Source organism: Belonocnema kinseyi, chromosome 3 (genome assembly GCF_010883055.1).
Source record: "Belonocnema kinseyi isolate 2016_QV_RU_SX_M_011 chromosome 3, B_treatae_v1, whole genome shotgun sequence".
Taxonomy (NCBI): domain Eukaryota; kingdom Metazoa; phylum Arthropoda; class Insecta; order Hymenoptera; family Cynipidae; genus Belonocnema; species Belonocnema kinseyi.
In genome coordinates, this window is record NC_046659.1 from 120,494,812 (window position 1) to 120,511,812 (window position 17,001).

At 31.3% G+C, this 17,001-nt stretch overlaps 1 protein-coding gene across 1 annotated transcript; it reads left to right on the plus strand.

Annotated features, from left to right (window-relative positions):
* Positions 1–1,837: 1,837 nt before the first annotated feature.
* On the plus strand, positions 1,838–8,574 carry LOC117169245 (apolipoprotein D-like). Its single transcript, XM_033355518.1, has 5 exons — positions 1,838–1,982; positions 6,896–7,164; positions 7,485–7,621; positions 7,868–8,035; positions 8,177–8,574. Exons 2-5 carry the CDS (start codon positions 6,904–6,906, stop codon positions 8,328–8,330), a joined length of 720 nt encoding a protein of 239 aa, XP_033211409.1. The 5' UTR covers positions 1,838–1,982; positions 6,896–6,903; the 3' UTR covers positions 8,331–8,574.
* The last annotated feature ends 8,427 nt before the right edge of the window (positions 8,575–17,001 follow it).

Consider the following 17,001-nt stretch of genomic DNA (forward strand, 5'->3'; position numbering starts at 1 on the left):
TTATCTCTAATATAAGCCGAATTATGTATCATCAAAGACCCCGAATTTTTTTCAAAAATCGAGGAGAAATAAATTACCACTTTTGACGTATTTTTCAGGGCAAATTACTCGTATTTAGTCCTATCTAAATACTTTGTTCTTGGGTCAAGCTACGTAAGTAGTGCCAGAGAAAAAGTTGTCGGGTAGGAAATTTGGCGTAAATCGGAAAACAATGCCATCTTCTGGCCTGCATTAATCAAGAGTATTGACTCATAAGAAAGCACCATTTTTTATATTTTAAGCTATTTTGAGTAATTGTGTATATTTTTTATTTATTGGAGTGTAAAAATTATTTGCAGAATATATGACATTGAAAATGCATACAAAAAAAGCTGAGATTACATTGTTTATTTATTGTTTATAACAATTTTATTGAATAAGTTAGTTTTATAACGTTGTAATATTTTCTGTTAAAAACGCCAATAATTGTTTAACTAACATCGCAGAAGAATCAATCGTGGTAAATTCTTGATAATAAAAGTATATGTAACATAATTCCGTAATTATGCAATTTATGAAGAAGCTAATTAAATAATTGACTCATTGATCGACTGGTAAACTACTATTCGGAGAATAGGAGACAGTGAAAACTATAATGAGGTAATGCTTTCAACAAGAGCATAATTACTGCAACCTTAAGAAAGAAAATAAATAAAGCATTGATTGACATAATTGAAACTGTTAAGCGTATTATTATCCAAAAAATGCTTCCGCAATGTATTTTTTTGTGAAAAAAATCCAAAAAAATACGAGCTATAATATTTTATTATTTTATTTCACGAAAAATGCCTCGAAAAAGCTTTTTTGTTGAAAACAACTCAAACTAGAAAACAATGTAGTTTTTCTTAGGAGTCATAACTCTTGATCTATGCAGAATAGAAGATTATATATTTTTTTAATATACGCATAATTTTCTTTCCTGTAACTTTTTTCCGACACCACTTACGTAGCTTTAACCTGAAAGGTTTTTTTTTCCTAATTCAACACGAGTAATTTTTCATGAAAAATAGGTCAAAAGTGGTCAATTTTTGGGACCATAACTTATAAGCTCTTGTGGCTAAGTCAATGCTATTTTGTAGAATTACTCGAAATTGCATCTGCTTTAATTACGGAATTTTTTGGTAAAGGAACATGTTCCTAAGTACACATACAAACTGGAAAACTGAAATTTTTCGCGTTCTTTTTGAAAACCATCCGGTCTCTTTAAAGAGTAATAACTCGGAATCGATTGAAAATAGAAGTCTCATTTTTTTTTGTTACTTTCTCAGAATTCCCTTTAGTTCATTTTTTCTCCGAAGGATTTTTCTCTAAAGTCTAATTGGTTGTGAATAAAAAGTTTAGGTAAACATTTTTATATTTTTGATTTATTTCAAAAGTACAGAAAATTTATAAATTAGTTTGTTTGGAAATTTGCAATCTGTCTCCAAGTCGTGAGTTTAATAATTTTGTAACTTACTGTAATGAAATACTTCATTCTTTGCTATATAATTTTCATAGACAATAAAACTGTTTACGTCTTTAAAACGTATGCGTAATAAAAAAATGTGCAAAAATGTATTTTTTTTTTAAATTCCTAATCACTCTGCAAGTCGTGAGTTTGATAAGCTTTGAATTTGCTGCGACGGAAGACTTTGTTTTTCCCATAAAATTTTAACACACAATAAAACTCTTTACTCCCAGAAAATATATGCAAAATTCGTGAGTTTGATTATTTTTTAAAGTTCTGCGACGAAATTCTTTTTTTGTTGCAATAAAACTATTGTCCAATAAAACTGCTTACTGTTAAAAAAATTTATGAATTATAAAAAAATTTTCAAATCGATTCCAACGCTATTAAAATGTTTTAGTATTATTTTTATTAGTTTTGCACTATATAAGACACATTTTATTCAGTTTTTGTTCAAAAGCAGAAAGTGAAAGAAGAATATTGTCAACCCTAAAAGGTGAGTTTTTTTAATGTTGTAAATTATATTAAATCTTACTATACTGTAGAGAATTCTGCACAATAAATAATAACAAATACTGTATTTATAATAATAATAATAATAATAATAATAATAATAATAATAGATCTTTATTATGTTCCACGATATATGTACATTAGCTTACAGAAAGAGATAGGCGAGTGGACATAAAAGGCCGAGGTTCAGCCTTAGCTGCTTTACAACCTAACCTTCTACAATCTAACTTAAATGCTAACTATTATATAACTACTTATTAACGCTAACCAACTCAGTAGAACAAAAAATAGAAAATTAATATGAATAAAAATAATAATAATACTGTGCAGTCGTAACTCGTAAATTATAATTGTAAATTACGGGACGAAGAATACCGGAACGTACATAGATCACCGATGTTTAGCTTTCTCGCACAAGATAGGTTCTCAACGAATTCAGAGGACCACCCGAAATTTTTTATACATTTCATTTCGGGACCGAAAATTTTCCGTTCGATCTTGTGACAAGAGACTTTCTCGCCCGATTTTCTCCATACTGGAAATGAGATTTCGTAGGTAAGACGGCCTTTCCGTTGACCAAACTTTGAATGCGAGAACGCAGAGATGCAATCTCCACCGTTTATCCATTTTCAGCCAACCAGATTCTCTAAAAGCAGGGGTGATATGATCGAATTTTCTTATACCGAATGCGAATCTTAGGCAGGAGTTTTGCACTCTCTGAATTCTCGCCTTCAGCGGCGTACTCAGAAAAGGCCCAAAGCTTGAATATGCATAATCAAAAAGAGACAAGATTAGCGATTCGCACAAAAGGAGTTTAGTACTAGTAGGGAGAGCGCGATGAAATGGAAACAATTTTCGTAGACGTATATAAGCTGCATGGACTTTCTTAGATACTTGCTCTTCAAAGCCCCAATTTTAATGCATGATAAACCCAAGATTTTTCGACTGCGAGACAATGGAGAGTTGAGTACCATTTATTGAGAAATTAGGAAGGTGATCACAATCTAAACTGCCTATTGGTAGAATTACAGATTTTGTCGGATTAATGACCAGCGCACGGTCTTCTGCCCAGCCAGCGATATTGTCTAAGACCGCGTTTAAGATGGCAGCTCCCTCATTAATATCATCTCGCTTACAACGGATGTACAACTGTGTATCATTTGCATATGTATGGTTATTTTAATTCTGCCCTTGGAGATCGCTTCTATCCTGCGTACAAATTCCATCACGGAGTCAGGAAGGTCGTTTGTGTAGATAGAAAACAAGGTAGGGCTACTTACTGCCCCCTGAGGAACTCCCCTATTAACTGCTCTGCATGGGGACATAAGTGTAGACTGAGAGCTAGAAACTGCGACTCGCTGACTTCTATTACAGAGAAATCCTCTCAACCAAGCAACAGATGTCTCCCTTACTCCTATAGATTCTAATTTTTCCAAGAGCAACCTATGATCAACGGTCTCGAAAGCCCGAGATAAGTCCAGCAAGGCCAGAAGAGTTACCTCTGCACAGTCCAAGGACCTACCTATCTCATCCGACACGTGAAGAAGCGTTGTTGCAGCCGAAAAACCCTTTCTAAACCCCGACTGATTTAGAGGTGACACTTTGTTATTGTCGATAAAGGGGGTCAACTTCTGAAGACAGACCTTCTCTAAAACTTTCGAAAGGTAAGGCAGAATAGTTATTGGACGTAAGTCGCCAAATGTTTTCGGACTATCGCATTTAGGAAGAGGACGAACAATACATGATCCCCATGCCGAGCGAAACTTTGCCTGCCTTAACGAGGTATTCATGATATTTAATAATGCAGGGAGGCATGAGGGTATAGAAAGATAAACTGAAGAACTATTAATGCCATCCGATCCCGTAGCTGTCGAAGTGAATGATTTCATAGCGTGATACAAATGACTAAGGTCAATTTTCTTGAACACGAAAGTATTCTGGGAGTTAGGTGAAATGTTGCTAGTGGATGACTGAAGGTCGCGGATTAGTGTGTCTGAGGTTACTGCTGATGGTATGGTATCTATAAAGAAGTCGTTAATGCTAGTGGGGTCCATAGGAAGATCTCCCCAAGAGAACTGTCTTTGTCCTGACCAGAAACTTGCCAGGTTTACCTTTTCCCACATGTGTTTAGAAGAGGGCCTATCTGAAAGGCTAGACAGATACCCGCTTTTTCGCGCCGGAGGGAGCTAGTTGCGAAATTACGGAGAAGCACACATTTATCTCTATCAATGACAGTTTTTGAAGTGCGCCATTTGGAATGAGCTCTGTCCCTGGCCCGAGCAATTATCTTTACAGAGTCGGAGAACCAAGGCGGCCTGGGTCTAGCTATTCTAAAGCGACGTAGCGGGCAGAACCTGTTAATAAGGTTTAACGTTATTTGAGAAAATCTGTCCACCTTCTTGTCTGATGAAGAGAGGTTTAATATACTGACCCAGTCCGCCTGACTAGCTACCTCATTGAATGCTGTTTGATCTACTCGCTTAAAGTCCCTACCTACGTGGTATACACTCGGTCTCGTAGATAGATCTAGGTTTATGTCGCAGAAAATCAAGTCATTGTCGAATTCTCTTGATAGCTTGACCACTCCCGAATCTAAAAGGAGGAGATCGTCGCTTACAAAGATAAGGTCTAAAATCGAGTCCGAGCGGGTCGGTTCTTTGATAACCTGTCTGAGCGATAGAGAGCGTGATATGTGAAGTAACCTAGCCCAGCATGTGTGTGAGATGTCCGCCGCATTGATATTAAAATCTCTCAGGCAAACCATTTGATTTGATTCACAGATGGCACAAGTTAAGGCCTCTTCCAAATCACTTCGCAGAAATTTAAAAAAAATCATACGTATCGGATGCTATATAACTTTTATCTTTTTCGCAGAAAACTGAATTTGTGTATACAAATTTTAAATCTCCATTCATCAGTATTCGCAACTGTCTTGTGACTTAGCGATTTTCTTCAAATCTTATAAATAAATATTCCAATATGAACATTTTTAATAAGGCAGAGTATAGTAAGATCTTACGAAAGGAAAGCTTTTACTAAAAAAAAGTAGGCCCAAATATGTTGCAACCTCGAGGAAATTCCAACAGAAATTCAATCTACTGAAGTAAAAGTATTGCATTTTCAACAAAATATCTGAATATTTAAACAAACCTTTGATATTTTCACGAAAACAAAAATTATTTATAAATAAGATTGATTATTCAAAAAAAGTACGAATTTTTAATGAAATGAGTACTTTTTCAACCAAATAGTTCATTTTTAAACTGAAAAGATACACTATAAACCGTCAAGACAATTTATCTGTCACAATGAGGAATTTGAACTGAAATGATGATTCATCCATCATAAAAAATCACTTGTTTACAAAATATTGAAGCCAGTAATTTCTGTTCTTTTAAAAATTTAATTTGTTTATTTTAAAGGATATTTTTTGCAATAAAGAAACTACGCGTTGCATCAAAACATTATTAATTAGAAATTTGTGTCTCTTCTCTGGCTGAGTAACTTCTGTTGATTTTTTTTTCATAGCTTGTGTCGTTTGTTCCAAAATTTAATTTGTTAATTTTTACGAATGCAACAACTGAGAATCCTCTTGAAAACTCAAAAAGGTATCATGATAATCTGGTAGGGCTTTCAAAAATCAATATCCTTGTTTTTGTAAAATTTTTTGTTTATTATTTATGAAAATCTGGTATAACCTCGAGTTCTTCCAAATTTTCAAACTTTAAATTGTTAAATTATTTTTTGTAGACATTTTTTTAGTAGAAAGTTTTTTTATTATTTGTGAAAATCAGATATAAACTGGAGTTTTTTCAAACTTTAAAATTTTCTAGATATATTTTTCCAAATTTGTTCATTTTTTCATAACTTATTCCTTTATTTTTCTTGTAGAAACTATTTGAGTAGATATTGAAATTTTTTGTAAAGATCATGTACAGTCGGAAGTTTCTTGAAATTTCGAAATTAAAAATAAAAATTATTTTTAAACTTCAAATTTATTTAATTTATTTAAGTTTTTTTGTACACATTTTTTTAGTATAAACTTCCAGTCAACGAATATTGCCCACCCTGAGGGAAGTTGGTCAAAATAAAAGTTTTATGTATCTGTCAAAAATTCATGTTTAAAAAAAACCAACGTTGTTTTCATTTCTGAGACAGTACCTTTCAAGTGCAATTAGCTTCGTCTACAAATTGACAATTTTATTTTTAAAGTGAAAAAAACAATACTTTTTTTATCTTGTTTGCTCCCGAAAAAATGTATGTAATTTTTTAAGGAACTTGTAAATGTACAAAAACGAAAATGAAATGGGTCCGAATTTGTTATTTCTTTAAGATGAGTCCAAGATGAGATTTTTTATAAAGCCGTTTCAATTTTATTACATATTATTTTATTCGTTCATATTTTTTTCAAAGTTGAAAATCTCGGAATTTATGCATCACGGGTAAACTTCAAAGAGCATTTTTTTTGTTACATGTGGAATAAGCATTTGTGATAAAAAAATAATTTTTGGGGAAAGCATTTTATTTTTTATCGTTTAAAATATTTTTTCAATTTATATTTTCTAAATTTTGTGCCTAAAAGAATGTAGTTTCAAATATTTCAACTATATTCTTTCATGTAAGAAGGTTTGAAAATATTAATGTAAAAAAAAATGGTAAAAATAAAAAAAAATCCCAAAAGACTAATGCGAAGAAAATGCGTACGAAAAGCCGGACCTCTAGTTTCAATAGCAGATTGAACAATCCACTTTGTCAGTGATTCCTATATCAGCTTTTGTGCGAAAAGTATAAGCTTATAGTTTTTTTTTAATATAACAGCAAGAGTAAGTTTCAAGAAAAAATTAAATTATTGACTTATCATATGTTCCTTAGTTAGTAATTTGTAATCTTATTCAGGTAAAAAAATGATTCAAGTGGGATTCCTCGTTCTACTTTGCGCTAGAGCTTTAGCACAACCAGCAAGTACGCCCACGCAAGCGTCTATGTCTGCGTATTCGCCAACGTACTCGCCAACGTACCCGCCAACGTATCCACCAACGTATCCACCAACGTATCCACCAACGTATCCGCCAACGTATCCACCAACGTATCCGCCTACATATCCACCTACGTATTCTGAAACTTGTTCAACTGTGACATTAATGGAAGGTTTTGATGTGACAAGTGTAAATATGAATCAAAATTGAGCAGAAGTTGACAGAAATAACTTTGTCTTAAAGATAATTTAAAGATGATATATTAATTCTTAAAGGCCTTTTCAGTTCTTTAGAAATTATTGAGAGAGGAAAGAAAAGTTTCTGTTTGATAAAATATTTGCGTTTATTATACGAATCACGCGCGGTTGCAAAGGGATAATATATTTTTAACATAGACTCAACATTTAAGTCAAATCTCCACACCCAATTTATATCTTTGAGGCAAATAAATTTTTGCCAAATCGATTTGAATAATTTTTAATTTGTACATAATATAATTTTTTATGTAGTATCTGGGACGCTGGTTTGTATTAGCAAAATTTGCTTATTCTGGTAATTTGGTCGTAAAATGTGAAGAAGTATATCGAAGCCCTACGCAGAACGAGGATGGTACATACGATATTGAACTCACCCAAGTATCCATGACGTAAGGAAATTTAAATTTAATAACTTAAACAGAAAAGATCAAAAGTTTAAAAAAACAAGCTTTATAGTAGAAGTAAACAAGATTTTTATGAAAAATAATGTCTTTAATCTATGGTTATCTTAAAAAATATTTTTTCTAAATTGTTCCACCCCATCTCCTTAATGCAATATCCATATCTTGATAAAATATTGACTCTAAGCTGATACATTACTTTATAAATATTTGGTCACTTCTTGTAAATTTCAGAACCAATCTTTCACGAACATTGGATGGCTTTGCGACATTCGATGATTATGAAGCAAAATATACTGCAGAATATGAAGGTGTACCAAATTCTGCAGAACATTGGATTTTAGATACAGACTATGAACATATTGCCATCCAATTCAATTGCCACGATGAAATAGTTAATGGGTAAGATATGGAAAAATCATCACTCATATAGAACAATGGTTAATATAAGGGAATCGCTATAAAAAATTTAAATTTTATTTATTTTTCGGCAATAAGGTATTAACAGGCCACAAAAAGCTAAACGTATTAATATTTTTTCAGATATAATAATGTTTTTATTTTGTCAAGAGATAAAAATCTAGAAGCAGAATATTTCCAGGAGGCTTTGCAGTTTTTGACGGATAACATGCTATACGAAATGACCCTGTATGTAGAAGATTGGGCAAGTTGTCCAAGTAAAAGCACAAATTGCTGAAGCATTTTTCATGAAGATTTTTCCTTTATGAAATATGTCTTAAGAAAAAATTGATACAAATGATTTCTTTAGATTTTTTAATTCGAAAATCAAGTTAAAATTCAATATAGTAATTTTTACAATTCGTATTTTCATGCTTTCACTAATAAAATATTATAAAGTGATTTCTCAAATTGCTACTAACTTCTTAGAGTAATTACATGTAATATCTTTAATAAACAATAAATATTTTGTTTTATCCTTACCATTAGCTGTATTAATTTTTCCTCTCTGCGCTTTCTATCAACTTTCCAACCTTTTATCGAAAAGGCAAAGTATTTTAGTTATGGAGTGAAAAAAGCTTAAAAAATAGAAAATAATCATACATATTCGAGTGCTTCCACTTTACTTGTATTTATAATTATATGCTCACTAATTTATAAAAGTCACGAAGAAAATTAATATTCTACTACAAGAAGCGAATGCAGGAATTTTTAATCAAACATGGAATACTTAAATTTTCAGATTAAAAAGAATAATTCGCAACAACAAAAAAATAACACAATTTGTATTAAAAACTGAAAAAATGTTTTGTGAATTACTAATAAATATCTTTTCATTTTATAAGATTTCCAAACACTTCAATCGAAATGTTTTAAGATTTATGAATAACCAAAGGCTAAATTAAAACCAATGTTATATTCCGCATTTTAATGTTCATCAGATATAAAGGGATTTTCCGTCCATCCTAAGTTTTTTCTAAAATTTTTCAAATTTTTTATTTATTTGTTGTCAAAAATATTTTAGTAGAATTTTTTGCTTATTATTTTTGTAGATGACGTGCAACAAAATATATAAGCTAAACGTATTTAGCAGGATTAAAATTCGTATTTAACATGAGAAGCAGAAACTTTACTGTTTACTACACCCGTTCACACGGTTTTGTATTAGAGCAGCGGAAAGCAGTTTTTGAGGTAACTTTTGGCGCTGACTACGAATCCGCAATCTGTATTTTTCAGTTACTTCAGATTTCTCAGATAAATTTCCCGTGTAGAAATTTCCCCGGTTGACCCTAATACAACACGGTTTCTGGTTGGATCCCGGCCGTGCTACCCCTGGCTGGGTTTCATGGATAGGAACCGGGCGGGAGCCGGTCGGGTTACATTTTTCTCGAATCACGTAGTCCAGGGCCGGCCAGGTACTAGCCGGACCAACCCTATATGCTAGATGAATTATTACTTGAAAATTATAATTTAAAGATTGATTAGATCAGTTAAACAAAAATGAACTTTTTAAAATTCTTTAAAAAAAAAACATTAAATTTTTTTGAATAATTTAACATTTTAAATTGAACTGTTATCGATTCTGCTATGTGAAACAACAGAAATGATAGAATTGTTATGAACTTCTCTATATTCAGACAATGATTAGCCTGTACAATTTCAAATTTACCGCCATATATAGCGCCTTCTGTGCCTGTCGTCTGCATAGACACTCAGTAACTTTCAGTATCGCACCTGGAACGAGGATGCTCCTTGCACTCACGTCGCGTCGCCTCTTCGAATTTCGCAAATGAAATCGAGATTCGCGATTAAAATCAACCTTATTTCAATAATTAGTTTAGAACCCGGATTTAATGCGCGAATAATTGTTTTTTCAAATTAAAATATACTGCTGTATATACAGTTTTTCCTTTCTTCCTTCCTAACCTTGAATTCCCACGTGGTTTCCAAATTTCTACTATATTCTATCATCAGCGATTGAAATTCTACTCCATTTTTCTTGCCAGAATTGGTTTACTTGATTTGACTTTTAAAGTTCACCGTAATCTTTACGATGAGCCTCAAAAGACAAAACAAGTTACCAATTTTTAGTCTGAAGCAACATTTTCTAACCGCCTTGTGACCGGATTACCTGACCGGAGCCCGGCCGACATTGAAGCGGGAATCCAAACAGTTTACCGTGGTCTGTTTAAACAATTATGCTTGCCAACTTAAAGTACTCATTATGTCACTCTGAATGAAAATTAGTGCAAATGTACAAACAAGATTATGTGATTCACTGCAAAGATTTTAAATCAAGTTTAGAAAAACATCTTTCTTCTTATGGAGAATACGTTTTAAATTTCACGGGGCTTCCGGAAGCTCTAAGTGCCATTTAAAATATTTCTGAAAATTCAATCATTCTAATTGAAGATTGAGAAATATAGTATCAAATTAATTGGTTAGGTTACATTTTTTTGGTTAAAAAATCAACTATTTGAATTGAGCATTACATCATTTCAGTTGAAAATGTAACTTATTATTTGAACTTTAATTTTTTATTCGAAAATTCAATTTTTTCTTTGAACTTTAATTTTTTTAACTGAAAATTTAACTATTTAATTCTTGGTTGACAATGCATCTCTTTTAATTAGCAATTTTTGAAGCTTGCTGAAAATTCGCCTTTTTGGTAGAAATTATACTACTTCAGATGAAAATTGTTTTCTTTTTTTATTAAACTATTCTTCTTTAGGATTCCTCATTTAATACAAAATTTATAAATTTGTTAAAATTATTTTGTACTGAAAACTTATCTATTCCAATTGAGTATTCCATCATTTTAGTAGAATTTGCATCTGTTTGGCTTAACATAAAATTTTAAATGAAAATTTAGCTATTAAATTTTTTATTTACAAATCGTTTTCTTACATTCTCTTCAGAAAAGTGATTAGATTTGCATAAGATTTGAGAATCTTCCCCCTGTTTTGGTCGAATGTCGAAATTTTGAAAACTTTTAAACCCGAAAAACAGGTTTTTGCGTGGTGGATGTTTTGAGTCTTAATTTTAAAAGAATTGCGTAAGAATGTGCAACAATATACAGACCGAGCGCGCAGCGCAAGGTGAATACATAATCGAGCACGAAACGCGAGTTGAATACATCATCGAGCACGAAGCGCGAGAACCAACAGTGGGGCGCCCTAGGTGCGCTTAAACTTGCGAGCGAAGTGAGCGGGGCTTAGGCTTGAAATTAAAGGTCAAAGCCTTGACAAATGTTATTTGATGAATGTGAATTCTCTGTTGCTAAAGCTCCTTTGTCATTAATAAACAGATTGTAATTACGCGCCTCGTACATCGCACTCGATTTTTTCCGACATGTAGACTTTTCTACATTAAATTGAATTCTTTAATATAAAGTGTATTTTATTTTTATTTTTTGTTTCGTCTCTTGGGTCGTATTTCAAACATTTTTTTCATATCTAATTTCATTTTTCACGAATAAAAGAAAAGCGGCTCGTTTTTCCTAAAAATTATTATTATAAAATTGTTAAATATTTATGGATGAACAAATTTTGTCTATTAATTTTCTGCAAAGCTTGTGTCATTTGTACAATTTTTGACGAAAAATCGAAAGGTTGTTATGATAATCACGTACGGCTTTCAAAAAGCAACGTTTTTGTCTGCTTAACTTTTTTACGCATGGTACTTTGGTTGACTTGAAACTCTTATGTTCGTTTTTAAGGGGGGGGGGGGGGGGGGGGGGGGTAGATTTTCTAAACTCTTTTAATTTTGGTTTTAACGAGAAAATTCGTAAGTATAAATTGTTTGAGTTTCCGAGTACTACCAATAACCGTACATGAAATTTTTAAATCTTAAAAGAAAGCAGCCTCAACAGTTTTTAAAATGGTCTTTCATAATTTGTATCCATAATAGCTGACTATGGAAATTGACCTTCAATTTTCTACAGTAAAAGACTATACCATGTGCCAATCTAATAGATTCATTTTTTCCAAATTTATCGTCAAACAAGCCAGCTATTCATACAAATATACACAGACACGCACATGCATTCCTACATACATATAAACAAATTTAGCCGAATAATCTTTTACTATGATATAACTTTATCATCTAACTATTATCTAACTAACTATTTGATTCAAAATGCTTTTTTTTTTGTTTTAATATTCGTGTGTTTGTTTAAGGATTTAACTACATCGTTAAAAATAGTGATTAAGGTTAATTTGATTTCGTACCTAAAGGAAGGCCGGGAATGTGAAAAGGAGACCATATATACTCCCATCTAACACAACGCTCCTGAATGTTGGTGGTGACATTCTCAGCATAAAACACTAACCAGCTATGATTTTCTTTTAAAATTAATCAATCCCCCCCCCCCACTCCAGCCCCTCGATTTCATAAATTAAAGTTTCGTGGGACTGTCACTGTAACTAGACTCTCCATCCTAGACGCTTTAAGAGACTCCTTTAGTGAATTATTGGGAGATGAAGCAATAGGGCACCACAACTGCGATGTAGAACACGATGCGATAGAGAATTCCATTCCAAAAGTCTCTGTCATTGAGGTTAGAGATGTAATTAATAAGCTAAAAAACAGTAAGGCTGTTGTGTAGGCAATATGTGCAACATTTAAATCGTAAACAAATTGCCCGTGTGAGAAAAGTTTGCATGGCTCAAGCATGGCAATACACTTGGAAATATCTGACTAAAGCGTGGGTCAAGGCTGAATGGTAGCTTGGAGCAAGCCTTGCTCTTGTCCGTTACCCATGCTTAGAACACGCTAAACACAAATGAATACTCTTAAGAGCATGTAAGATCTGGGTACACCAGATCGAGCACCCGGTAATAGAATACGTATTCTACAAGAAACTGTTTAAAATTTATATTTTGTAAATAATGCAAACAATTCCAAATGATTAATCGACGACCCAAGTGCACCAGGTCGCGCCTCAGGTAACTTAGCACGTATTCTACAAGAACTTTTTCAAAATTTAGATGGTTCCAACAGAAAACTTAACAAAAATTGTGAGTCGACGATTCGGGTGCACCAAGTTGAGCGCAAGGTAGTTTAATACACGTTATACGAAAACTTTAACAAAAATTTAAATATTGAGACTTACGGAAACAATGTAAAATGGTTAGTCGACGACTCGGGTGCAACAAGTCGCTACCCAGGTAGCTTAGCACATATTCTACGAGAACTTTTCAAAAGATATTTATAAATAATAATATATATTTCGAACTATTATGTTATTTCACTAGCATCAATTTTTACGTCACTCTAAATACCTTACACTAATTAAAAAGTATAAAAAAGTAAAATATTTTATAAAGAAAACTGCAACTCCATATCGTTATTCGAAGAGAATAATATTGTCAATTGTAATAAATGGTTTCAGTTAAATTTAATTGACTATTGCTTTGCTTTACGTAAAAATAAAAATATTTGGAATTTAATTTTGCGCTCCAAAAAAACCTGTTGAGTGGAAAACAAACATAGCCAATAACAATTTCGAAAAATAGGGAATTTGTTTTGTTTCGTGAAATGTAACGGAATTGAAAAAATCTTTCAAAAAGTCAGGGAATTCATGTAAGTGCTAATAGCTTTCAAGCAGAATAAATTTGTAATTTTGAAATTTTAATTTGAAATTGTTTTGGACTGTTTATGAAATGTTCTAAGTTTAAAATAATACAAATTTAAGATTTTGGTCTTTAATTATTATAATGCTCAGGGAAAAGTATTAAACTTTTTTTTCTGTAATTTGACGATTTCGTAGAAAATTAACTTGTTTAAAATTTATATTTTGGTGTTTGAGGTGTAGATTGACATACTTTTTGGATGATAAATTAACTGTTTTTTTGAAAATTGATCTTTTTAATGAAAAATGCATCTCTTTTAGTAGAAACTGCATCTTTTTCAGATAAAAATGTAACTTTTTGAATCGAAATGTATCAATTGTGTTAAAAAGTAATCATTTTCAGTTAAAAATTCGACTGTTTTGTTAAAAATTCAAATATCTTTGTAAAAAACTTACTTCTTATTCAAAGCTCATACTCCGATGTTAAAAAGTCAGATTAAAATCTTTTTTTGGTCAAAATTGAATTATTCGTAGGAAAATTTGTGTTTTTGTTACAAAAATTCATCAATTCTAGTAAAACATACATTTTTATAAATTTAAATACAAATGTTTTGTTAAAAATGTAACGATTTTTTTATTTTTTGATGTAGAAAGACCACTGAAAAATCTTTTCAGATAAAAATGTAATTTTTTTGTTAAACTTGTCTTTTTGATTTGAAAATTTATCTGTTTCAGTAAAACTTGCATCTTTCTTTGATGAAAAGTCAACTATTTGTTCACAGATTTAACCAGTTTTTTTAAAGTAATCCCTTTTAGTTGAAAATTCAACTGTTTCATTGAAATTTCGTATTTTCTGATTCAAAGCATAAGTATCTTTGTAGGAAATTTACTTCTTGTTTAACTCACATATTTTAATGTTAAACGGTCAAACTAAAATCTTTTTTGTTTGAAAATTCAAATATATTTGTTGTAAATTTTGTGTTTCCGATTTAAAAATGTATTTGCTTTGGTTGAAAATTAATATTTTTGATTGAATCACTTAGTTTAAAATAGAGGTTCGCCTGTTTATTGACAATTATTTTTGCTGAAAATTCATATTTTATGGTTAAAACTTAAATTTTTGTACCCATAATTTATCTTGGCTTAGAAATTCAAAAATGTTGGTAAACTTTTTTTTTCTTTCACTACTAAAAAATCTTTACTTATTGAAAATTCGTTTTTTGTGTATGTTAAAATAAAGTTTTTTAGATGAAATTTCACCTTTTTGCATAAAATATCAACTAAAACATTTTTTATTGTGGATTCATTTCTTTAGGTTGAAAATGTGATTATTTCTCGAAAATGTATTCATTTTGTTTAAAATTATAATAACATTGTTTGAATATATTTATAAAAGATCCAATCTTAAACATATTACAAGATTACAATTTTGGTAAGTGAATGCTGATGATAAGGAAAAATAAGAAATTGTTCCAGAAAAAACTGATAATTTTGAAAATGAAGTTTTTATCCTTGAAAGTTTATAAGTACAAATAATTTCCATTGGTCCCAAAGTCCCATGTTTTTATATTTCTGGAAACAATAAATTAGGTGCAGTAGGAGCGGGGGGGGTAGAATTATTTTGTAAAGGTTGGTTACGGGGGGGGGGTCTTGTAGAGGGCCTATAATCCGTTACGTATTTTAAGTACGTTCCTTTACGGGGTTTTTTCAGGTACTTATAAAATCGAATTATTAGGTAATGAGTCCTGATGACAATTTACAGTTTTCTAGAAAAGGCTACAAAGTGGTTCCGAAATATTTGGGGGAAAAATGCAAATATAGTTTTTGCGTAGGCTCACCCGCCCCATCACAATTTATATCAAAATTTTTTATCGCAAAATTAAACTAGAAGGAATGCTGACAAAGTTACACAAAAGAAAAGAAACTTCCTATTGTCCTATCTCTAATAGGAGCCGAGTTATGACTCATCAAAGAACCCGAATTTTTTCAAAAAAGGAGGATAAATAAATGACCAATTTTTACCGATTTTTGAGGGCAAAATTACTCGTATTCAATCTTCTCCATATACTGGTTTATGGATAAAGCTACTCAATTGGTGCCAGGGAAGAAGTTGTAGCGTAGAAAATTTTGCGTAAACCGCACAAAAATATAATCTGCTGGCCTGCATAGATCAAGAGTGTTGACTCATATAAAAAACACAATTTTTCTATTTGAAGCTATTCAGAGCAATTGCGTGCATATTTTATTTTTTTGTGTAAAAATTACTTGCAGAATATGTACTATGAAAAGTGCGAACAGAAAACAGCTGGCTTTACATTGATGATTATTTATTATTTGTAGAAAAATTTATTGAATGAATAAGTTTCATAATGTTGTATTATTTTATGTTAAAAGTGCCAAAAATTGCAAAAATAATCATCGCAGAAGAAACAATCGTGTTTGACTGTTGATAAGAAAAGCATATGTAACATAATTAATTTCGTAAATATGCAATTAATGAAGAAGCTAATTCAACAATTGACTAATTGATTGACTAAAAACTACTATTAAGAGAATAGGAGACTATGAGAACTATTAGGAGATATTGTTTTCCTCAAAAGCATAATTTAAATAATATTTGCCTATAATTTTTGGCCATAATTTTTTACCAATTCTGGCTAGGTCATTGCTCGTATTTTTTAAAATTACTAGAAATTGCAGCTGATTCAATAATAACATTTTTCTTGTCTACTTAAAAAAAATCCCCGTTTTTTGAAGAGTTATAACTTGGCACCTATTGTAGATAAAAGGCTCTTTTTTGTTCTAACTTCCTCAGAATTCCCTCTAGTTGAGTTTTCCTCCAAAGCATTTTGCTCTTAAACCTAAAGGGACGTCAAAAAAAGTTTTGCTAAACAAGTTTATAATTTTGATTAATTTCAGAGTACCAAAAATTTATGAATTAGTTTTTCGAAAATTCGCAATCTGTCTCCAAGTCGTGAGTTTCATAATTTTTTAAGTTGCTGTGATGGAATACTTTATTTTTTTCTACAAAAATTCAATACATAATAAAATTGTTTATTTCCTTCAAATATATGTGTAGTAAAAAAATGTGCACAAAGAATACATATTTTTATTAAAAAAATTCCCAATTTCTCTACAGATCGTCAGTTTCATAATCTCCAAACTTACTGTGACGGAATATTTTATTATTTTTCAATGAAATTGTAATACACAATTGATAGTGTGAAGCTGTTTATTTAAACAATCTTAGAAAAATGTATTGTGTTCTAACAAAAAATTGGAAAAAATAGGAGATCTGACATTTTTTATTTCTACGAAAAATGAAGCCTTCTAT

Coding starts and splice junctions, on each gene's coding strand:
- LOC117169245 (XM_033355518.1), top strand. CDS start 6,904: ATGATTCAAGTGGGATTCCTCGTTCTACTTTGCGCTAGAGCTTTAGCA. Junction 7,165..7,484: donor AAGGTTTTGATGTGACAAGT/GTAAATATGAAT, acceptor TTTTTTATGTAG/TATCTGGGACGCTGGTTTGT. Junction 7,622..7,867: donor CTCACCCAAGTATCCATGAC/GTAAGGAAATTT, acceptor TGTAAATTTCAG/AACCAATCTTTCACGAACAT.